The sequence below is a fragment of the Salvelinus alpinus genome, chromosome 5, assembly GCF_045679555.1.
Source record: "Salvelinus alpinus chromosome 5, SLU_Salpinus.1, whole genome shotgun sequence".
In the NCBI taxonomy this organism is placed as follows: domain Eukaryota; kingdom Metazoa; phylum Chordata; class Actinopteri; order Salmoniformes; family Salmonidae; genus Salvelinus; species Salvelinus alpinus.
The window spans coordinates 49,520,726-49,545,001 of record NC_092090.1 but is presented as its reverse complement, the minus strand read 5'-3'; the positions used below and the strand labels follow the sequence as shown (position 1 = coordinate 49,545,001).

At 40.9% G+C, this 24,276-nt stretch overlaps 1 protein-coding gene across 1 annotated transcript in view; it reads left to right on the top strand.

Annotated features, from left to right (window-relative positions):
- LOC139576292 (protein kinase C-binding protein NELL1-like) overlaps window positions 1-24,047 on the top strand; it is a 528,592-nt gene extending 504,545 nt beyond the window's left edge. The window contains exons 18-21 of the mRNA XM_071402224.1: window positions 10,046-10,222; window positions 12,458-12,682; window positions 14,965-21,642; window positions 21,679-24,047. Of these exons, the coding sequence (XP_071258325.1) occupies window positions 10,046-10,222; window positions 12,458-12,682; window positions 14,965-15,015 (453 nt within the window). The 3' untranslated portion in view covers window positions 15,016-21,642; window positions 21,679-24,047. The remainder of the gene's footprint in view (window positions 1-10,045; window positions 10,223-12,457; window positions 12,683-14,964; window positions 21,643-21,678) is intronic.
- Window positions 24,048-24,276: the final 229 nt, after the last annotated feature.

Here is a 24,276-nt window from a genome sequence, read left to right as displayed (position 1 = left end):
AAGGACAGGCTTCAAAAGCCAACAGGTAGGCTGCTACTTAATATTCCGAATGGAATTGTTGGTATTTGTAACTGTAGGATTAAAAAGCGCATGTACTGCAGCCTCAATTATAGTGTTTATTTCGTGAACAAAAATTGTGACAAACACCTATTTTTCAGTGGCAATAGACAAGCATATAACAGAGTGAGAGGTTTTCAGTGATAAGGAAAATTAATCTAAACAGCACAGATGCGCAGCACAGTTCTTTTGAACAGTGGGCAGGACACCTCACACCCGGCAAACGCAGCCTACATCAACCAGGCGCAAACAATGAGTGTGGGCAGACTGACTCCGCTCAGCCTCCGATTATACACATAGCTCAGGCGACTCTCGCTTCACCTTAGCTAACCAGTCACCAACAGCCTTTTAGTTAGCTACCCTTTGCCTGGTTAAGAAACATAAGCTGCTTTATGAAATTAAAAACAATTGCAGAATTTAGTTTAATATTAAAACAACAGTCTAGCTATGTTTTTCTCTCCTTTGAGAAGGCTATAGAACAAAAGTCTGCCGTTGAATTTGTAGTCTCGCTCAACCCACCCACTTTTCACACTTTCATATACAGGTTACAGTTGCTTGCGAAAGTGTTCATCCCCCTTTGCCTTTTTCCTATTTTGTTGCCTTACAACCTGGAATTAAAATTGCTTTTTGGGGGGGTTGTTTCATTTGATTTACACAACATGCCAACCACTTTGAAGATGCAAAATATTTTTTATTGTGAAACAAACAAGAAATAAGACAAAAACATAGAAAACTTGAGCGTGCATAACTATTCACCCCCCAAAGGCAATACTTTGTAGAGCCACCTTTTGCAGCAATTACATCTGTAAGTCTCTTGGGGTATGTCTCTATAAGCTTGGCTCATCTAGCCACTGGGATTTTTGCACATTCTTCAAGGCAAAACTGCTCCAGCTCCTTCAAGTTGAGGTCTGGGCTTTGACTAGGCCATTCCAAGACATTTAAATGTTTCCCCTTAAACCACTCAAGTGCTGCTTTAGCAGTATGCTTAGGGTCAATGTCCTGCTGGAAGGTGAATCTCCGTCCCAGTCTCAAATCTTTGGAAGACTGAAACAGGTTTCCCTCAAGAATTTCCCTGTATTTTGCGCCATCCATCATTCCTTCAATTCTGACCAGTTTCCCAGTCCCTGCCGATGGAAAAACATCCTCACAGCATGATGCTGCCACCACCATGCTTCACTGTGGGATGGTATTCTCAGGGTGATGAGGGGTGTTGGATTTGCTTCAGACATAATGTTTTCCTTGATGGCCAAAAAGCTCAATTTTAGTCTCATCTGGCCAGAGTACTTTCTAACATATGTTTAGGGAGTCTCCCACATGCCTTTTGGTGAACACCAAACGTGTTTGCTTATTTTTTTCTTTAAGCAATGGATTTTTTCTGGACACTGGAGTGTACGACTTAAAGCGGTCCTATGGACAGATACTCCAATCTCTGCTGTGGAGCTTTGCAGCTCCTTTAGGATTATCTTTGGTCTCGTTGTTAACTCTCTGATTATTAATGCCCTCCTTGCCTAGTCCATGAGTTTCGGCTGGCGGTCCTCTCTTGGCAGGTTTGTTGTGGTGCCATATTCTTTCCATTTTTTAATAATGGATTTAATGGTGCTCCGTGGGATGTTCAAAGTTTCTGATATTTTTTTATAACTCAACCCTGATCTGTACTTCTCCACAACTTTGTCCCTGACCTGTTTGGAGAGCTTCTTGGTCTTCATGGTGCCACCTGCTTGGTGGTGCCTCTTGCTTAGTGGTGTTGCAGACTCTGGGGCCTTTCAGAACACGTGTATAAATACTGAGATCATGTGACACTTAGATTGCCCACAGGTGGACTTTATTTAACTAATTATGTAACTGCTGAAGGTAATTGGTTGCACCAGATCTTATTTAGGGGCTTTATAGCAAAGGGGGTGAATACATATGCATGCACCACTTTTCAGTTTAAAAATGTTTAGAATTTTTTGAAACAAGTAGTTTTTTTCATTTCACTTCACCAATTTGGACTATTTTGTTTATGTCCATTACATGAAATCCAAATAAAAATCCATTTAAATGACAGGTTGTAATACACCAAAATAGGTAAAACACCAAGATGGATGAATACTTTTGCAAGGCACTGTATGTAGCCAATGTAGCTTAGTCTCATTTCTTCCTCCGAGAAAATGGATTGATTCTAGCCCTTTGGTTACAGCTCAAAAGATATGACCCGTAATACCGTTGGTAAGTTTTTATTTTTTATTGTGCTTTGGCAGGCTGCATTTTGCATTCATAAAACATGTCACTGGCCATTCTAAAACTACGCTACTTCCGGACCATTAATAATTTGTTTTGGCTGCATATTGTTCAGTCATGTCACCTCATTCGCTAGCTATAGCCAACAACCTGGATGCGTTCAGCATGAGGCAATGTTTTAAAACGTTCAGAAATATGCTATGTAGAACAAACATGAGTGCCAAAATTAAGACTAGTCAATTAGCCTAGCTAGCAAATGTTAGCTAGCTAAGTGTCACGTTCTGACCCTAGTTCTTTTGTTATTTCTTTGTTTTAGTGTGGTCAGGGCGTGAGTTGGGTGGGTTGTCTATGTTAGTTTTTATATGATTTTCTATTTCTGTGTTTGGCCTGATATGGTTCTCAATCAGAGGCAGCTGTCAATCGTTGTCCCTGATTGAGAACCATATTTAGGTAGCCTGTTTTCTATTGTGTTTTGTGGGTGGTTATTTTCAGTCTTTGTGTGTCTGCACCAGACAGAACTGTTTCGGTTGTTTCTTTGTTGTTTTGTTATTAAGTGTTCTGTTTTGATGATTATTAAACATCATGAACACTTACCACGCTGCACCTTGGTCCTCACCTTCTTCCACCGACGACAGCCGTTACACTAAGGTCGATGTCCATTACTGAGCGGGAATTAATTAGCATAATCAAAAAATCTCCATATAAATACATCACATTTTAAGAATCTAGAAAAACTAACCGCTTTCTTGGGAACCATGCATTTTTTCGTTGCGGCCCGTTGTCCAGAGCCTGTGTCCACTGATCTCCACGAATGGTTGTCGGCATGGTTGTATGCTCTGCAAAAACACATTCACGTTTTTAGTACACAATTATTGATTTTACTACACATCGATAGGCTATATACATTTTTTAAAAGAAAATACACTGAAACCAAAATACTTTTTAGTTTTGGTGATCCTCTCAGCTCCGGCTCATTTTCAAGTCCTAACCCTGGAACGGGTAGTCGCCCTGATGCCCGGGTTTGCATTACAAATGAGGGCATAAACTGGGTCAAGACGCCAGCAGAGTAAGTAGTATGTAGTATGTATGTAGTAAAATAAAGGTTAAAGAAAAATAAATAAATAAAAGACCTACAACTGGCAACTGGCATCAACTGAAAACATGAATCTGTAACGATGCAATTCTCCCCTTACCATCCTTCTTTGCAAGAGTCTATTGTCCTGTTAATAGCCCATAATGGGTGGATAGATGGCTTATTTTGTAATCCAATGTATTGAATCAATGTATTAATTACAGTCATTTACCATTCTAATTTTCGGTTTAAAAATGACAATATTTTGGAGATGATTTCGTTTTCAAATAACCGAAAGTGAGCAGTTGTAATATGAATAAATATGCATGCTGCAAAACGGATTAAGTATAATTTTTGTATGTCTGATGTATTTAGTGAGAGGTCTAATGCTTTAATATTTCATTTCTGCCCTCTGAATTCATATTCATTATATAAATAGGCCCATGTGCACCTTCATCAGAACCGCAACATGTCATCTAAAACGATTTAATTCATGAATGCATAAAATCAACCAAAGTCAGCCTTTAAATTATTTATAATCCAAATGTTTAAAGTGCGTGTGGACGACGGAGAGAATGCATTTGACTGTTAGCGCTTTCAGGAGGAACGGAAAATTGCGTGACAATTCATAAACCACGTGCCATCAAATCTCGTCCCAACTATTTTTACATTTAGAGGATTGGAGGATTCTAAATTAATATCTAAGGGGCATTTTTCATTCGGGCAAATCTGGAAAATAGAGACAATAATACATGGCATCCAGGTCAGGATAACCAAACCATTTCTTTATTAACCTTTCTCGCCCCGGGGTTCCACTAGCGGGAACACCCACAACATTCTGCTGCCTTCGCAGAGCGCGAAATTCAAAAAATATTTTTATGAAATATTTAACTGCCACAAATTAACAAGTCCAATACAGCAAATGAAAGTTAAACATCTTGTGAATCCAGCCAACATGTCCGATTTATAAAATGTTTTACAGCGAAAACACAATATATATTTATGTTAGCTCACCACAATAGCCAAACACACAACGCTATTTATCCACCGCATAGGTAGCTTTCAAAAAACCGACAAAATATAGATATAATTAGTCACTAACCAAGAAACAACTTCATCAGATGACAGTCTTATAACATGTTACACAATACATTTATGTTTTGTTCGAAAAATGTGCATATTTGAGGTATAAATCATAGTTTTACATTGCAGCTACAATCACAAATAGCACCGAAGCAGCCAGAATAATTACAGAGAGCAACGTGAAATACATAAATACTCATCATAAAACATTGATGAAAAATACATGGTGTACAGCAAATGAAAGATAAACATCTTGTGAATCCAGCCAGTATTTCCGATTTTTTGTGTTTTACAGCGAAAACACGATATAGAAATATATTAGCTTACCACAACAGCCAAACACACAACCACATTTATTCACCGCAAAGATAGCTTTAGCAAAAACCAGCAATAAATATAAAATAAATCACTAACCTTTGGACAACTTCATCAGATGACAGTCTTATAACATCATGTTACACAAAACATTTATGTTTTGTTCGAAAATGTGCATATTTAGAGCTGAAAACCGTGGTTATACATTGTGAAAATGTAGCAACTTTTCACAGAATGTCCGGATATATTTCTGACACTCACCTAATCTGACCAAATAACTCATCATAAACTTTACATAAAAATACTTTTTGTATGGCAAATGAAAGATACACTGGTTCTTAACTTTTACTTGGTACTCATCCCGGATCCGGGAGCACCCCCATCAGTAAAAAAGCTGACTAGCATAGCCTAGCATAGCGCCACAAGTAAATACTAGCATCTAAATATCATGAAATCACAAGTCCAAGACACCAGATGAAAGATACACATCTTGTGAATCCAGCCATCATTTCAGATTTTACAGGGAAGACACAATATGTATTTCTATTAGCTAACCACGATAGCAAAAGACTCAACTTTTTTTTCTCCACCATTTTCTTACTGCATAGGTAGCGTTCACAAATTCGACCAAATAAAGATATAAATAGTCACTAAGCAAGAAAAAACTTCATCAGATGACAGTCTGATAACATATTTATTGTATAGCATGTTTTGTTCGAAAAATGTGCATATTTCAGGTATAAATCACAGTTCTACATTGCAGCTGCAATCTGAAATAGCGTCGATGCAGCCAGAATAATTACAGAGACCAACGTCAAATACCGAAATACGCATCATAAAACATTTCTGAAAAATACACAGCGTACAGCAAATGAAAGACCAACATCTTGTGAATCCAGCCAATATTTCAGATTTTTTAAGTGTTTTACAGCGAAAACACAATATAGCATTATATTAGCTTACCACAATAACCAGAAACACAAGCAATTTACCAGCAGCAAAGGTTAGCGATCGTAACAATCCAGCAAAAGATATATAATTTTTGACTAACCTTGATAAACTTCATCAGATGACAGTCCTGTAACATCATATTACACAATGCATATAGGTTTTGTTCGAAAATGTGCATATTTAGCAGCACAAATCGTGGTTATACAATGTGATCAGTAGCAACATTTCAGGCATTCTGGCCTGCGCCATCTTGGAGAGGCACCTAATCTAAACGATAACTAATCGTAAACTTGACAAAAAAATACAGGTTGGACAGCAAATGAAAGATGCATTAGTTATTAATGCAACCGCTGTGTTAGATTTTTTAAATTAACGTTACTAGACATACAGTGTACGTTACAGCCAGACCAGTGCCGAAATTAATGGCGGACAAATCATTTTACATTTTTCCACAGAAATACGGATTAACATCATAAATAGCTCTTACTTTTGGAAGAGCTTCCATCAGAATCTTGGGAAAGTTGTCCTTTGTCCAAAAGAATCGTTGCTCGGTTGTAAAACGTCCTCTTCAACTCTTCAAAACGCAATACAAAGGAAATTCCGAAAATCGCAATATACTCACATAACTCGGTTTAAAATAACTTCGTTATGATGTTTCTAACACCTATATCGAATACAATCAGAGCCGGATATATCTAAGGCCTATAACTTGAGCTTTTGAGAATGCCATCCTGAGGTCCTTCTTTGCGTCATGACGAAGGTTGAAAAGAGTGCACCCCCCATGCTATGGGCTTTTATAAGGTCTCAGATCTGCCTAGAAACTCCATTCCAATTCTCATTGGTTACTGACATCCAGGGGAAGGTGCGTGCAGTTCATGTCGACCCATAGGATACATACAGAGTTTTAAACTGATCCTAGAACAGAGTCAACATTTTCAGATTTTGCAGTACCTGTCAGGAATTTCGCTGCCAAACGAGTTCTGTTTCACTCAGAGAAATAATTCAAACGGTTTTAGAAACTAGAGAGTGTTTTCTATCCAATAGTAATAATAATATGCATATTGTACGAGCAAGAATTGAGTACGAGGCAGTTTAATTTGGGAACGATAAATGGTAACGTTGAAACAGCCCCCCCTATATTGAGAAAAGGTTAATGCAACCGCTGTGTTCGATTTTTTAAAATAACTTTAGTACGACATACAGCTTGCGTTATTGCGAGACAGCGCCCGCTAAAAGGGCGGAGAATAGGACTAAACATTTCACACAAAAATACGAAATAACATCATAAATTGTTCTTACTTTTGCTGAGCTTCCATCAGAATCTTGTACAAGGAGTCCTTGGTCTAGAATAAATCGTTGTTTGGTTTTAGAATGTCCTTTTCTCCTGTCGAATTAGCAACCTTAGCTAGCCAAGTGGCGCGAACATGTCCATCTTCTCTCGACGCAAACAACGAAAAACTCCAAAAGTCCCGATAAACGTTGAATAATCTGATAAAACTCGGTTGAAAAAACATACTTTACGATGATATTATCACATGTATCAAATAAAATCAGAGCCGGAGATATTAGCCGTGTATACCGAACGCGTTTCAGAAGGCAATCTGGGGTTCTTCTCGCGCCTTCGAAGACAATGAAATGTCCAGACCTGTCACTCCAAAAGCTCTTGTTCGACCTCAGATCAAGCTAGACACCCCATTTCACCTCCCACTGCCTGTTGACATCTAGTGGAAGGCGTATGAAGTGCATGTATATCGATAGATATAAGCCAGTTGAATAGGCAGGCCCTGGAACAGAGCCTCGATTTCAGATTTTTCACTTCCTGTCTGGAAGTTTGCTGCAAAATGAGTTCTGTTTTACACAGTTTTAGAAACTTGAGAGTGTTTTCTATCCAATAGTAATAATAATATGCATATTGTACGATCTAGAATAGAGTACAAGGCCGTTTCATTTGGGCACGATTTTTCCCCAAAGTGAAAATAGCGCCACCTACACACTAACAGGTTAAAGACTATCAGAAAGAATGTTGGTACTTATTTATTTTGATCCAAAGCCATGAATGAGTCACTCAGCTTTATGTAGGTGCCGAGACTATATGACTTCGCCATCAACTTGATTATTTAGCAGACATCACTTGCTAATATTCAGTCAACACATTTATTTTAAGAATATCATGGAATATAATCGAACATTTTAGTTTCTAAATTCAATCACTTTTTTCATCCTCATCATTCAGTTCATTGAAATTCAATTTTGAAATCGCGCACAATTATCAGTTTCTATTTGGTTTATATCGCCAATTTATTGTCAGGTAGAGACACATTAGGGATTGGGACCCAAAAGCGTAATCAGTGCTCTAACTCTCTCTTGTGGTGGTCTGGAGCAATGAAGCAGTGACGCAGGGTAACGTACTAAACCACATATTACTTCTAAGTCCCGCGGCATAATCTCAAAACGTTTAATTGAGGAACCACTGTAACTGTTTGTGAGAATGTTAATGTAGTTGACGTGTTCTGTAATGTTTTTCTGTTGGTCCAAAACCTTTGAACATGATTACTGCCAGTTCTAAAGGTTTTGAAAAGCAAACATATGTGCATGTGACAGATGGGAGCAATAATAAATACTGCATAATGCAATCTTCAGTAAGAAAATTAACCTGATATCAACATCGGTAAAATATGTATTTTAGCTCACTGGGTAACTAATCAAGTAAATATGAACTCGTGAGATTTTTTCATAATAGTGCATGCTAATGCTAACGATGGACTCTTCGGGAAACTTGTCAGGCTTTAGTATTAAGTATAGGCCTACCATTAGCTAATCAACGTATATATTTGTAGTTCCCATTGTTTGCAATCTTACATTGTTATCAATCTCATTGGGAAAAAGGTGAACATGCTTGCAGCTTAGCAGTCAATCGCTATAGGCATGAGCATGAAAACCTCCCATTGGAAACCCGGCCGGTAAGATCCTTATATTGATTGGAATTTTCTTCAGGATGGCTTACGCACGGCGCTGAGAATAATGTCAAGCTGAATAAAAGTATATTCAATTGAAAGATTATGCAATTTAACCTCAGGGCTACACATAGAGGTACTCCAGTCAACCTTAAGCGGTTTCTCAGATAGAGAATGGGACTATTTCAAATCCTAGCAAGGGTGTTTTTTAGGGTGGTTGCCCCAAAATGTATTATTCTGTATTGAATTGGAGGTTGTTTGAGTTATTGAAAGCTATGCATTTTTAACATTACAAACTTTGCATTTACTTGGTAAATGAAACAATGCAGCATTTGCTGTAAAATTCCTAATTTGAAGGCTATTCCAAAGCATTGCTACAATGCAGACAATGGGAATGATATTACATGGCATTAGTCAACCACCCGAGCAAAATTAATGATGCCTCTCATATCCATAGCCATAACATTAAGAGGCTAACGCTAATAAAGCTCTTGGATATTAGCACCATGAGAGACACTGGCTACTGTAGCGAGACAATACGTGCCAATAAGATATTGGCTACTCATTATGCGAGTTCATTTTATATACCCTATACATTTTGCAACAACCTTTTTATATAGGGTTTTTATATCTACATTATTGTGCTCATTGCCAAGCTGGCAAGGGCTCAGTGTGGCCAGTAAAATGGATCATAAAGTTCTCACTGGTCGAGAGCCTGGAATCTCTGTAGAAAGAGTGACACCAATGGCCTTGACCAGCCATCCAATACAAAACCCTAACCCCGTAAAAACACTCCTCTCAAAACGTCAATGACAAATTGTAGTCAGTATTGTTAGTAATGGCCTTACTCAATAAAGTGTATTTTCCTCTATAATGTAAATGTAGATACAGTACATTGCAGTTACTGTAGCCTTTCTGTAGGTAGGCTGTAGCCTTATCAATGTCTCTTTCTGACAGGATGGTTATACCTTCTGCAGGAGGAGTGAGTGTAACTGTTTAGATAAGACTGTAGGTAGCTAGGTAGGGTAGGAGGCATACCTGTGTGTGTGTGTCTGTGTGTGTGTGTCTGTGTGTCTGTATCTATGTGCATTCAAGCAAAATATTAAAATGGCAGTAATAAAACTGGAAAAGTATTTACAAGCAAAACCACTGTCACTGTCCTGATTTTAGTAGTCAATTAGCATTTTGGAAGAAAGGCCTCAAAGTTCCAGCTATGCTGGGATTGAGGGTTATTTGCTTGTAGAACAATTCTTTTTATTTTGGGTCTGATTCGAACCCATTCTTGTAGCGGCACATAGTACGTGATAAGGAGTCAGCGGCTTAGACTGCTGGACCATCCCAGGCCATGGCCTTGACATTTCTTTGAATTCCTATGCATTTACCTTGTCCCCAGGATGGACGCACCTTCTGCAGGAGGAGAGAGTGTCATTGTGCGGACCCCGAGGCAGACCTGTTCTGCTGTCCTGAGTGTGACTCCAGAAAGTCCAGCCAATGTCTGCACCAGAGTGGACACATACTGTACCGCAGCAGAGACTCCTGGATCTACAGCTGCCAGCAGTGCCACTGCCTGGTATGTACACACACACACATGCGTTTGCATGCATATACACATGCTTGAATGCACATACAGACACATAGACATGCACATACACACACTTGCATGCTTCTTGTGTACTTTATTGTACAAAAACACACACACTCTTGGTCACACAAGCACATTTTAAACTTGTGCAACATGGATGAAGAGGATGTGTGTGTCTCCTCTGATCTTGATTGCGTGTCTTCATTGAGCAGCACCTAGCTAATTATTATGGCTACCAGGAAACAAAGCAGATCCTTGCATGCTAATGAGACAGGCTGTGAAGAAGCAGATGATACCATCTTGATATGAAATACAATTAATTTTTTGGTGGCCTTGACAGTGTGTCTGTGTGCGCACCTGCGTTTGTAAATGTGTGTGACGTCTTTGTGTGTGCATGTGCGAGGTGCATGACCTTACTCTGGTGGAGCTGGTAATTAGCGGGCTCTGACAGCTGTGCAATTAGCTAAACGGTGCTGCCGTGGAAACACAAATCCCAGGATCAGCATGGCACCAACAATCACTCTAATTGGCCCAGGAGGCATTCAGGTGTCATCAGAAAGGAAGAAAGACATTCTAAAGCCTTAGACACAGGTGCCACTACTGTAGCCTATGGTAAAACCTTCAAGGGATTCACACCAGGAGAATTTACAGTGTGAGCCTGTGATAGTAAACTGATATTATAAACTGGGTGGTTCGAGCCATGAATGCTGATTGGCTGACAGGGGTATATACACCTCAAATCTCTGAGGTGCCAAATTGTTATTATAAACTGGTTACCACGGCTTTGACAAAAAGTTTATTTTTAATGCTCTAATTACGTTAGTAACCAGTTTATAATAGCAATAAGGCATCTCTGAGATTTGTGGTATATGGTGTTGTGTCGTGCATAAAAACAGCCCTTAGCCATGGTATATTGGACATATACCACTCCCCCTTGGGCCTTATTGCTTAAGTATACACTACCGTTCAAAAGTTTGGGGTCACATAGAAATGTCCTTGTTTTTGAAAGAAAATCCAAAAAAAATTGTCCATTAAAATAACATCAAATTGATCAGAAATACAGTGTAGATATTGTTAATGTTGTAAATGACTATTGCAGCTGGAAACGGCAGATTTTTTCATGGAATATCTACATAGGCGTACAGAGGCCCATTACCAGCAGCTATCACTCCTGTGTTTCAATGGCACGTTGTGTTAGCTAATCCAAGTTTATCATTTTAAAAGGCTAATTTGTAACGGTCGTCGGAAGGATGAGACCAAGGTGCAGCGTGGTACGTGTTCATGCTTCTTTATTAACCTGTTTGGGCTGCAGGGGCAGTATTGAGTAGCTCTGATAAAAGGTGCCCATTTCAAACGGCCTCATACTCAATTCTTGCTCGTACAATATGCATATTATTATTACTATTGGATAGAAAACACTCTCTAGTTTCTAAAACCGTTTGAATTATATCTGTGAGTAAAACAGAACTCATTTGGCAGCAAACTTCCTGACCAGGAAGTGGAAAGTCTGAAAACGATGCTCTGTTCTAGGGCCTGCCTATAAATGGGCATGATACGTATTAGTATACATGCACGTCATACACCTTCCACTAGATGTCAAGAGGCAGTGAGAGAAGAAATGGAGTGATTATCTTGGTCTGAGGTGGAATAAATCCTCTTGGAATGACGTGTCACCCATTTCCTGTTTTCTGGAAAGCGCGAGGATGAACCTGGAATTGCCTTCTGGAAAGCTGTCGTTATAGGCGACTACTATCTCCGGCTTTGATTTTATTTGATACATGTGACTGTACGCCTATGTAGATATTCCATAAAGAAATCAGCCGTTTCCTGCTACAATAGTCACTTACAACATTAATGATGTCTACAATGTATTTCTGATAAATTTTATGTTATTTTAATGGACCATTTTTTTTGATTTTCTTTAAAAAACAAGGACATTTCTAGGTGACACACTACCGTTCAAAAGTTTGTCGGTGATCAAAGCCATAGTACTGATCCCACTATGTCAGCCATCAGGTGATTCACATTAGAGAGCTGCTTAGACACTTGTCTCTCTACTCCTAGCTTTATCTTTCAATATGGTCTTACAATACCCCATATTAGTCATCTCAGTGTCCAGCGCTTATAAGGACTGTTCCAAACTCTTATTTTCATCGATTGTTTTGCTTCTATTCTCCCCCAATTCCTCTCGCCTTATCTCTTTATCTCTCTATCTTTCTGTAGGAGGGAAAGGTGGACTGCTGGCCCCTGGCGTGTCCAGTGTTGGCGTGCAAATACTCTGCCTTGGTGGAGGGCGAATGTTGCCCGCACTGCGTCACTGACCCCTGCCTGGCAGACAATATTGCCAACGACATCAGGCAGACCTGCCAGGACCCCGCGGGCATCACCCGCCTCAGCAGTGCCACGTGGCCCATGCCAGGGTCACCCTGCACCACCTGCAAGTGCAAGGTAACAGCAACAACTCATATCTTACCTGACACAGCCACACACACACAGACAAAAACGCATACACACACAGGAGTACGTAAAAACACACATACGTATGTACATACACATATACTGACACACACACGCACACAGTGAATGGCAAGCTTTCCCTACACCTCCTGAAAGTGCAAAGTACAGTATATTCGGAAAGTTTTCAGACCCATTGACTTTGTCCACCTTTTGTTACGTTACAGCATTTTTCTAAAATTGATTAAATAGTTTTTTTCATCATCAATCTGCATACAATACCCCATAGTGACAAAGCAAAAACAGGTGACAAAGCAAAAACACATTTATTTAAAATAAAAAACGGAAATATCACATTTACATAAGTATTCATACCCTTTACTAAGTACTTTGTTGAAGCACCTTTGGCAGCGATTTCAGCCTTCAGTCTTCTTGGGTATGATGCTACAAGCTTATCACACCTGTATTTGTTTGCAGAGCCTCTCAAGCTCTGTCAGTTTGGATGGGGAACATTGCTGCACAGCTATTTTCAGGTCTCTCCAGAGATGTTAGGTAAGGTTCAAGTCAGGGCTCTGGCTGGGCCACTCAAGGACATTCAGAGACTTGTCCAGAAGCCACTCCTGCATGGTCTTGCCTGTGTGCTTAGGGTCGTTGGCCTGTTGGAAGATGAACCTTCGCCCCAGTCTGAGGTCCTGAGCGCTCTGGAGCAGGTTTTCTTTGTACTTTGCTCCGTTCATCTTTCCCTCGATCCTGACTAGCATCCCAGTCCCTGCCGCTGAAAAATATGTCCACAGCATGATGCTGCCACCACCGTGCTTCACCGTAGGGATGGCGCCAGGTTTCCTCCAGATGTGATGCTTGGCATTCATGGTCTGAGAGTCCTTCAGGTGCCTTTTGGCAAACTCCAAGCGGGCTGTCATCTGCCTTTTACTGAGGAGTGGCTTCCGTCTGGCCACTCCACCATAAAGGCCTGATTGGTGGAGTGCTGCAAAGATGGTTGTCCTTCTGGAAGGAACTCTGGAGCTCTGTCAGAGTGACCATCGAGTTCTTGGTCACTTCCCGAACAAAGGCCCTTCTCCCCCAATTGCTCAGTTTGGCCAGGCGGCCAGCTCTAGGCAGAGTCTTGGTGTTTCCAAACTTCTTTGATTTAAGAAAGATGGAGGCCACTGTGTTCTTAGTGAACTTCAATGCTGCAGACAGGTTTTGGTACCCTTCCCCAGATCTGTGCCTCAACACAATCCTGTCTCAAAGCTCAATTCCTTTGACCTCATGGCTTGGTTTTTGCTCTGACATGCACTGTCAACTGTGGGATCTTATATCAAGAGGTGTGTGCCTTTCCAATTCATGTCCAATCAATTCAATGTACCACAGGTGGATTCCAATCAAGTTGTAGAACCATATCAAGGATGATCAATGGAAACAGGATGCACATGAGTTCAATTTCGAGTCTCATAGCAAAGGTTCTGAATACTTATGTAAATAATGTTTTTCTTATTTTCACTTTGTCATTAAGGGGTATTGTATGTAAATTGATGAGGGAAAAAAACGATTTAATCAATTTTAGAATAAGGCTGTAACGTAACAAAATTTGGGAAAAGTCAAGTGGTCTGAATATTTTCAGAATGCATTGTATTATACAGGTTCTGCTGATATTCTGTCATACCTAGTGTCATACAGACACACCCTTTAGACACACAAACAATGCCAGAACCACCCTGTATGTGCCACCCTTGCCTGCATATTTACATGAATACAAACACACACAGCTGTGTCACCTGAAAGAACAAAGCAGGCAACCCTAACCTAGGCCGGGATTCAATGCAAGGTGCATTATAGGGCAGCACACTATACAGACAATAATGGCTCAGTGGTCTAAGGCACTGCATCTCAATGCAAGAGGCGTCACTACAGTCCCTGGTTCAAAATCCAGGCTGTTTCACATTCGGCCATGATTGGGAGTCCCATAGGGTGGCGCACAATTGGCCCAGCGTCATCCGGGGTAGGCCGTCATTGTAAATAAGAATTTGTTGTTGATAACTGGCTTGCCTAGTTAAATAAAGGTTACACAAGGCATTTTCCCCGATGTTCGCAGAGATCGCATTCATGGTAATGCTGCACGTCGTAAATTACCTTTTTAACGTTTATTGAATCCCGGCCCTAACCTCACATCACTCACACATGGTAACATAAGCAAACATGCACAAACAGAATGGAACTAACTACCCGTCTCTTTTTTTTCTCTTCGTGTTCCCCTTGTTTATCGTTGCCGCGGTCAGAATGGAAGTGTGTGTTGCTCAGTGGAGCTGGACTGCCTTCAGAACAACTAAGCACTCCTCTTTCGGATGCCTACTCCTCTCCTCCACTCCAATCGCTCCATTCCGCCGATCCTAGACTGGTCATACTGTTTGAAGATCCTACCTTTGGACCTTTTACCACACATGCACACAAACACGCACATACGTACGCACACACACACACACTCTGCCTGTGTTAGGGAAGTGGCTAGAGCTGTGCGTTCACACTGGATCTTAAAGTCACAATGTTTTAATGACAGACGGAGAGATGGAGTTTGTGTCTGTTAAACTACAGGACAAGACCAACCTACATATAACCGTTTCCCCCCTACTTGCACCCTTATACGTGTATTACAGGGTGTGTGTCCTGTATGTTTGTGTGTGTGTGAGTGTGTGTATACCAGAGATTCCCAAACTTTTTTGGCCCACGACCCCACCATGTAAAAAATGTATAATCAAGGGACAGTGTTTTTTTTAAATTGGGGCTATGACAGTCTATTAGAAATGAGTCTAACTGTACTCTTGACAGTATTTCAATGTGAAGGAAGTATGGTTTGAAGTGACTGAAATGCATCAGAAATGTGTTGGGAAGTTCAAAAGATCATCAGGCAATAATCTTGTTTGATCTTCTGTGTAGAAAAGAGCATCATTGTTGATGATGCTCTTTTCCCCCCAGTCTGAATTAGTGCCTGGTCTTGTCTAATGAGTCCTGTGTAACATGGGGGTTTTGTAGAAGGAGACAGAAGACACTTTCGAGTTCCTGAGAATGGTTTGATGGGGTCATAATATTTTGTAGCTTAAATGGATCAAAAGATAGAGCCACATTTGTAGGAAGAAAACAGAAACTGCTGTGTTTTTTGCATCGAGGGGCTACCAAAGCAATATTTTCCCGCAGAGTTTATCTCAAATCAAATCCAATTTTATTGGTCGCGTACACATATTTTGCAGATGTTATCGCAGGTGCAGTGAAATGCTTATGTTTCTAGCTCCAATACCTAACAATACAAAATAATACACACAAATCCCCCAAAAATTGAAAGAAAGAAAGTAAGAAATATCAAGGTCAGAGTCTGGAATATAAATGTATATAGTGGTGTATTTAGACATTATAGACCGTATATGAATAGAACAGGTAGTAGTTATATAGGATGAGCCTTGACTAAAAATCGAGTATATACTTTTTTTACTTTTTAATTTAACCTTTCTTTAACTAGGCAAGTCAGTTAAGAACAAATTCTTATTTACAATGACGGCAAAAGGCAAAAGGCCTCCTGCAAGGACAAAACACACATCAAGACAAGAGAGACAACACTACAAAAATAGAGACCTAAGACAACAACATAGCATGGTAGCAACACAACATGACAACAACACAACATGGTAGCAGCACAAAACATGGTACAAACATTATTGGGCACGGACAATAGCACAAAGGGCAAGAAGGTAGAGACAACAATACATCACGAAAAGCAGCCACAACTGTCAGTAAGTGTCCATGATTGAGTCTTTGAATGAACAGATAAAACTGTCCAGTTTGAGTGTTTGTTGCAGCTCATTCCAGTCGCTAGCTGCAGCGACCCAGGGATGTGTGTGCTTTGGGGACCTTTAACAGAATGTGACTGGCAGAATGGGTGTTGTATGTGGAGGATGAGGGCTACAGTATATATCTCAGATAGGGGGGAGAGAGGCCTAAGAAGGTTTTATAAATAAGCATCAACCAGTGGGTCTTGTGAAGGGTATACAGAGATTACCAGTTTACAGAGGAGTATAGAGTGCAGTGATGTGTCCTATAAGGAGCATTGGTGGCAAATCTGATGGCTGAATGGTAAAGAACATCTAGCCGCTGGAGAGCACCCTTACCTGCTGATCTATAAATTAAGTCTCTGTAATCTAGCGTGGGTAGGATGGTCATCTGAAACGATTAGTTTGGCAGCTGGGGTGAAAGAGGAGTGATTATGATAGAGGACACCAAGTCTTGATTTAACTTTAGCCTGCAACTTTGATATGTGCTGAGAGAAGGACAGTGTACCATCTAGCCATACTCCCAAGTATTTGTATGAGGTGACTAACTCAAGCTCTAAACCCTCAGAGGTAGTAATCACACCTGTGGGGAGAGGGGCATTCTTCTTACCACACCACATGACCTTTGTTTTGCAAGTGTTCAGAACAAGGTTAAGGGCAGAGAAAGCTTGTTGGACACTAAGAAAGCTTTGTTGTAGAGCGTTTAACACAAAATCTGGGAAGGAGGCAGCTGAGTACAAGACTGTATCATCTGCATATAAATGGATGAGAGAGCTTCCTACTGCCTGAGCTATATTGTCGATGTAAATTGAGAAGAGTGTGGGGCCTAGGATCGAGCCTTGGGGTACACTCTTGGTGACAGGCAGTGGCTGAGACAGCAGATGTTCTGACTTTATACACTGCACTCTTTGAGAGAGGTAGTTAGCAAACCAGGCCAAAGACCCCTCAGAGACACCAATACTCCTTAGCCGGCCCGCAAGAATGGAATGGTCTACCGTTTCAAAAGCTTTGGCCAAGTCAATAAAAATAGCAGCACAACATTGCTTAGAATCAAGGGCAATGATGACATAATTGAGGACCTTTAAGGTTGCAGTGACACACCCATAACCTGAGTGGAAACCAGATTGCAAAAGAGAGAATACTATAGACATCAAGAAAGCCTGTCAGTTGATTATTGACAAGTTTTTCCAGCACTTTTGATAAACAGGACAAAATAGAAATAGGCCTATAACAGACAGGATCAGGTTGATCTCCCCCTTTAAATAAAGGACGGACCGTGGCTGCCTCCCCAGAGAGGAGAGACAGGTTAAAAAGGACAACCGAGCACTGAAGGTGATCCTTGGTAAAGATTGCCACTTCCCCACCTTTGGAAGATCTGTCTTGCCGAAAAAGGCAGTATTCAAAACAGTCTTCCTTAACCACGTCTCAGTAATGAACAACACATCTGGATTGAACTGTGAACCCACACTTTCAATTGATCCATTTTAGGTAATGAGCTTCTAGTGCAGATAAGCCAGGCTTTTACGATATCAGAAATCAGTGACGCAGATATCAGAGCACAAGTCAGAATTGGGGCTAGCAACAGTAGATGGACCAGGGTGTACATGCACATTTCCAGATATCATCAACAGTAATACAATCAAGACATGGCAGAGGACAGGGAGAGCTCTGCAGTGTTGATTTATGACATTTGAATGTGCATTAGATGGCAACAAGATCATATTGTACAGCAATTGCATCAGGTAACATGAATACAAAGCCGGCGAGAGGTGGTTAGAATAGAATGAGAGCCCAAAAGTCTGTGTAGCCAATAGAGTCAGGGTCCCAAGTTTGGGAACAAACACAGTCTGTTCGACGGTTGGGTAAACAGGACAGTTCATAGTCAACAAAGCATGCAGAAATCATGAGGCAAATAGCAAAATAGTGACTTGTGGCTAACCATTGTAAGTTCAGAGTCACTCACCCCAACAGTGCGTGTGTACTGGAGGCGAGCGAAAGCTCGGGAGAGGGGGGAGTGTGGTGGGTGTACCTGTACCAGACAGAGACAAGCCAGGGCAGACGGTGAACAGATTGTCAGCTGGAATCCAAGCAGCAGTGCAGCAGGCAATGGGAGTAGGTGTCACACCCACTTGGGAGAAGCTTTTATTTCTGTAGTCCGATTTCTTGTAGAAAATAGCAGTGGATAGTCTCTGAAAGCAGGAGGGGGCTTCGAAGGCCTCTGGGTTTGGGTGGGGTAGGCTGTGAGAGACTCCTGCCATTTGTTGGGCTCAAAGGCTTCGACATCTCTCACTTCACACCTCAGTGATAATTGAAGTTGTATATGGTCTGTCCTAGCAAGCTTGGCAGCCTTAATTTAGCATTCAGTCCCCATAAAGTAAAATATATCATTGTAATGTACTTTATTTTTAATTTCTCTTCTTCTTGGCTTTCAAAATAGCATCAGACCAAACATTACTCACTCAGATCCAGGTTGGATGGTGACCTCAAGTCTCTGCTGTTTGTTTGCCAGAGCACCCTCTGTATAGTTTGAAAAAATGAATCATTGGTAGTAGTAATCCTTCCAGGTAATTTTGTCCAAAATTAGGTTGTAGGTTTGGCGTTTTGATCTGAAGTGAAGGTTATGCTGTGGAGGGCATATGAAGTGGGTAAAATGGTATGTAAACATTATTAAAGGGACCAGTGTTCGATGACTATATACATAGGGCAGCAATACGTATCTAAGGTGCAGGTAGAGTACCAGGTGTTAGCCAGCTAGTAACAATGACTAAGGTGCAGGGTACTGGGTGGAGGTGACTATTTAACAGTCTGATTGCCTGGAGATAGAAGCTATTTTTCAGTCTCTGGGCCCCAGCTTTGATGTACCTTTACTGTCTACGCCTTCTGGATGGCAGCGGGGTGAACAGGCCGTGGCTCGGGTGGCTGAGGTCCTTGATGATCTTCTTGGCCTTCCTGTGATACCGGGTGCTGTAGATGTCCTGGATGGCAGGTAGTGTGCCCCCGGTGATGCGTTGGGCTGATCGCACCACCCTCTGAAGGGCCCTGCGATTACGGACGGTGCAATTGCCATACCAGGTGGTAATACAGCCTGACAGGATGTTCTCAATGGTGCGTCTGTAGAAGTTTATGAGGGTCTTAGGGACCAAGCCTAATTTCTTCAGCCTCCTGAGGTTGACGAGGTGCTGTTGCGCCTTCACCACAGTGTCTGTGAATGGACCATTTCAGGATGTCAGTGATGTGCCTCTTTACTGCGGCACCATTGATGTGGATATGGGCGTGCTCTCTCTGTTGTCTCCAGAAGTCCATGATCAGCTCCTTCATTTTGTTTTGTTGACATTGAGGGAGAGGTTATTTTTCTGGCACCAGTACGCCAGGGCCCTCACCTTCTCCCGTCTCATCAGTGTTGGTGAAGCAAGTGGGACAACAGATGGGGATAGAGAGATTGAATATGTCCGTAACACTTTAGCCAGCTGGTCTGCACACGTGGCTAGGGATGCCGTCTGGGCCGGCAGCCTTGCGAGGGTTAACATGCTTAAATGTCTTACTCACGTCGGCCACAGAAAACGAGAGCTCACAGTCCTTGTGTTTTCCTCGAAGTGGGCAAAGAAGGTGTTTAGCTTGTCCGGGAGTGAGGTGTCGGTGTCTGCGACGTGGCTGGCTTTCCCTTTATAACCCGTGATTGTCTGGAGTCCCTCCCACATACATCTCATGTCTAAGCTGTTGAATTGCAACTCCACTTTCTCCATGTAACGTCGTTTTGCATCTTTGATAACCTTACGGAGGGCATAGCTGGTCTGTTTGTACACGTCCATGTTCCCAGTCACCTTGCCGTGGTTAAATGTGGTTTAACCACCACCTATCCACGTTTTTTGGTTTGGATAAGTTCTAATCGTCATAGTGGGAACAACATGCACTTCATGGTGAACTCACCAAGTCAGTGTGTACAGTTTTACTATTCTCAGAGGTAACCCGGAACATTTCCCAGTCCGCGTGATTAAAACAATATTGAAGCATAGATTCCAATTGGTCAGACCAATGCCTCGGGAAATGCGGTTTCCAGTTTGCAAAAAGTCCAGTGGAGTTCCTAGAGAGCTGTCGCAGGGTCTGCTTGGGGGAATATACACGGCCGGGAGGTAATAAAGTCAGTATTTGAAGGTGAGGTATTCAGATTGGGAGAATAAAAGGACTTGAGTTCCTAGCAAGAGAGAGAGTGGGGCTTATTAAGGTTGAGAAGTATGGCCCTCTTTCTGCTAGTCAGAAGCTCTCTCTCTCTTTTCTCATCCCCCCCTCCCTCTCTCCCTTTTTCTATTTATTCACTAGGGATGGGAAATGCCAGGGACCTCACGGTACGATATCATGATACTTAAGTGCGGATTCGATATGTATTGTGATTCCATGTGCATAGTGATTTTATACTATATGTATCACGATTCTGTATGTATTGCGATTCGATACTGTGATTTTAATACGATTCAATGTGACGTTGTCTGCTCCAGAGGGACAAGAAAGAGCCATGACAAAACAAGTTTTGATCAGTCATGGAAACTAAAGTGCTAAAAACATGTTGGATCACCATTTTAAAAGAACATTGAGACCAAGCTATAAATCGTAAAAATAATACTGCAATACTCTACCGCATGGATCTCCAACCCTGCTTCTGGAGAGCTGCCGTCCTGTAGGTTTTCACCTCAAACCTAATGTAGCGCACCTGATTCTAATAATTTGCTGGTTGATAAGCTGTATAAGGTTAGTCACAACTGGGGTTGAAGCGAAAGCCTACAGGAGGGTAACTCTGCAGGAACAGGATTGGACAGCCCTGCTCTACTATATCGATTTTTTTCCCCCCATCCTTACTATTCACCCGGTTTAACAGTGTCCCTCTCTTTCCTCTCATTCCCCCACCTTTCCCTTTCTTACCTAGCCTCCAACACTGTCACTCTGTACTCTCTTTCTTCACAACCTCTTTATTTTTCATCTCTGCCCATTGAAGATTCCTTTCGCTCCCATCTTCCTCTCTCCTCTTCTTCTCCCTGACTTCGTCATTGCTAATGTGTGTCCCTCCGTATTTCCAGTGCTCACTGTCAAAGCAATCAGAGCAACATGTAATAGGTTGGGCGGGGGCTAGGAGGCACACGATAGGTTGTCCAGGAGCTAGAGGGTATGTTATTGGTTAGGCAGGACCTATGACACTGCTGTGAGGTAGTCAACTATCCTGTAGCAAAACATTTTGCAACAGAAAACATTTTGAAATTAAAATGTGAGTTTCTTATTGAACAAATTCAGGTAGAACCTCCCCGTTTTGGTCTATTTTCTTCTGTTTGGTTTTTACTGAATACGACCCAGGTGGATGAGATGAGCCACCCTCCTTTAGAATAGAAAGCTTTTTGAGCTCTTTGAAAAGCGGCATACAAATTCCTATCCAATATCATTATTGTCGTCATCGTGTGTTAGTGTGAAATACTGATCCTGATTGAGCACACGATGTGTTTGTCCCACCTGATCTGAGGTCAGCCCTGCTGTATAGTGGTACAATGGATGTGTTGTCTTCTCCTAGAGAGCCAATCTACAGCATTTCATATGGGCACTGATGTCCCTGATGTCTTTTAGGTTCTACAAGGAGTATACATGAAGCTTTGTTTGTCATGGATGTGGACTTTCCTTGTCTTTGCGCTATAACGAGATGCACATTTATGGTTGACATTTTAGCAGTGTAAAAAACACACAGCGCTATTGTCAATTGTCAAAAAAAACACCCGCCTCGCAGATACTATGTGCGGCATTGCAACTGCATGATGAATAAACAATCACCACAAACATTGCAGAAGAAAGGTTTTTCAAATGTATTCATTAAAAATGTCAAAGTCACACTAACTTGATCGTTGTTTGGCGTTTACAAAATGGTACCCTTTGTACCAACCACAATATCTATGTTTTTTCATATTGTTGTTGGTCTTAATTTGCACTGGGTGTCTTGTTTCTGATAGAAAGCTTTGTGAACCACCTCACAATCCCAATCACACCAGGCCTGGCCTCTTGTACAAATTGAAATATAAACTGTGAAAGGAATACACTATGAAATGTGGAAAGTGAATATTTGTATAAAAAAATGTATATATATATATATAATAATGATAAAACAATTGCCATTGAAAACCCTGGGGCAATACTTAAGAAGATAAGCAACCATTTAAAATTAAACAGTTTCTCCGGCACAAAAATTGAAGTCGTCAATTTACTTGCACGTGACAGATCGCTAAATTGTAGCTGGTCCCATCATAAAACGGCACACATTAGCCCTATGCTAACCTCACCAGATGGCAGTGATTATACCCTGGAACAAGTTCTGCATCAGCCAATTAAAATCGTTGACGTAATTGCAAATGTTCCAAACAGTTCAACAGCATAATTAAAGCAACAATCACATGTATTTGAGTGACTGGTCAAACTGCTCTCTGTGTAAAGTGCCTAGTCCTTGAAATGTAGATTTACATATATTGTGTTAGTTTTGAAAAGGGATGTAGTCATCTGCTTGAAAAGGAAGATTAAGAACTACTTTAATAAAGAGCTACCTCTTTTAGCCTTGCATGCAAACACATTGGCCATGTCCGAAAACCCATACTTGTGTCCTAAATAGTAGGCCGTCTGAATATTTGAAAAATTAAGTTTAATAGTAATTAAGTTTAATAATTCATCATTTGAATTTATTTTAAATGCACAGATGTCATACTCACTACGGCTTTGACAAGAGCTGATCAATTAGATTTGGGGATGCGCTACCGAAATCAACAAATAATGGGAAACAACACAAATACGCATGACGTATTCTCAGTATGCAGAAATAAAACGTTTAATATGAGACTTTTCAAAATTTGAGTATGGTTTAAATGCCAGGATGTTATACTCATTTCGGCTCTTCTTCTACTGTAGTAGAATTCGACAATACATTGGAAAAGGTGGGTGATCGGCTGTAGTTCTCTTCAAGTACCAAAACTAGGCTATTTAATTTAGACAATGCCCAAAGCCTCTGAGGTAGTGTTCAAATGTAGGCTAAGTAGTTTTTGCTCTACTTAAAATGATAATGAGTATGGCATCGTAGGCTACATCTTCGGAAACAGTGGCTTTCTGTTTTCTCACTGTAAAGTTTTATTGTCTTCTTGGCCTTCGTCAGAGCTTTTAAACAAAATACAAAACCATCTTTTGATTTCTGAATGTGTCAGCACCGGGGGCTCGGGATGTAGCAGCGTTATTGATGTCATGTTAATCAGGCCTTTTGTTTTAGATTTGAAGGCTACACTACCTATTTAATGAATGGATCAAGCCTTAGCAGTCATTCTGATCTCGTTCCCAATTATCAGCGCTTTAATTTATTATGTTGCTGTCCAGCGGTTCTAAATTTGCGAAGCACCCGACTGTCCACATTTTCTGTGCAATAGCTTTTTGATTTTAACATTTGAAAAGTTTTGGTGTGTATAATAGGCTATTTGATTTAATTTATATATGTTACAGCACTTTGGTTTCACTAATAAATATGTTGAAATGGAACCAAATGATCTGTTTCTGTCTTCAGTCATTTTTAAATAGGATAGATGGGCTATATGGTCTACTACGCTATAAATCAAATGTGATAGTCTGTTTATAACCAGCCTGAGTAGGCCTATAATTCCATTCCTAATCTATTCAGATTTTAGAGAAATTATTCAAATTGGAAATCAACTATTATCAGGCTGGTTAATGCAATGCATGTCTGTTGAATTTGGAAGAATCCACCCACACTCG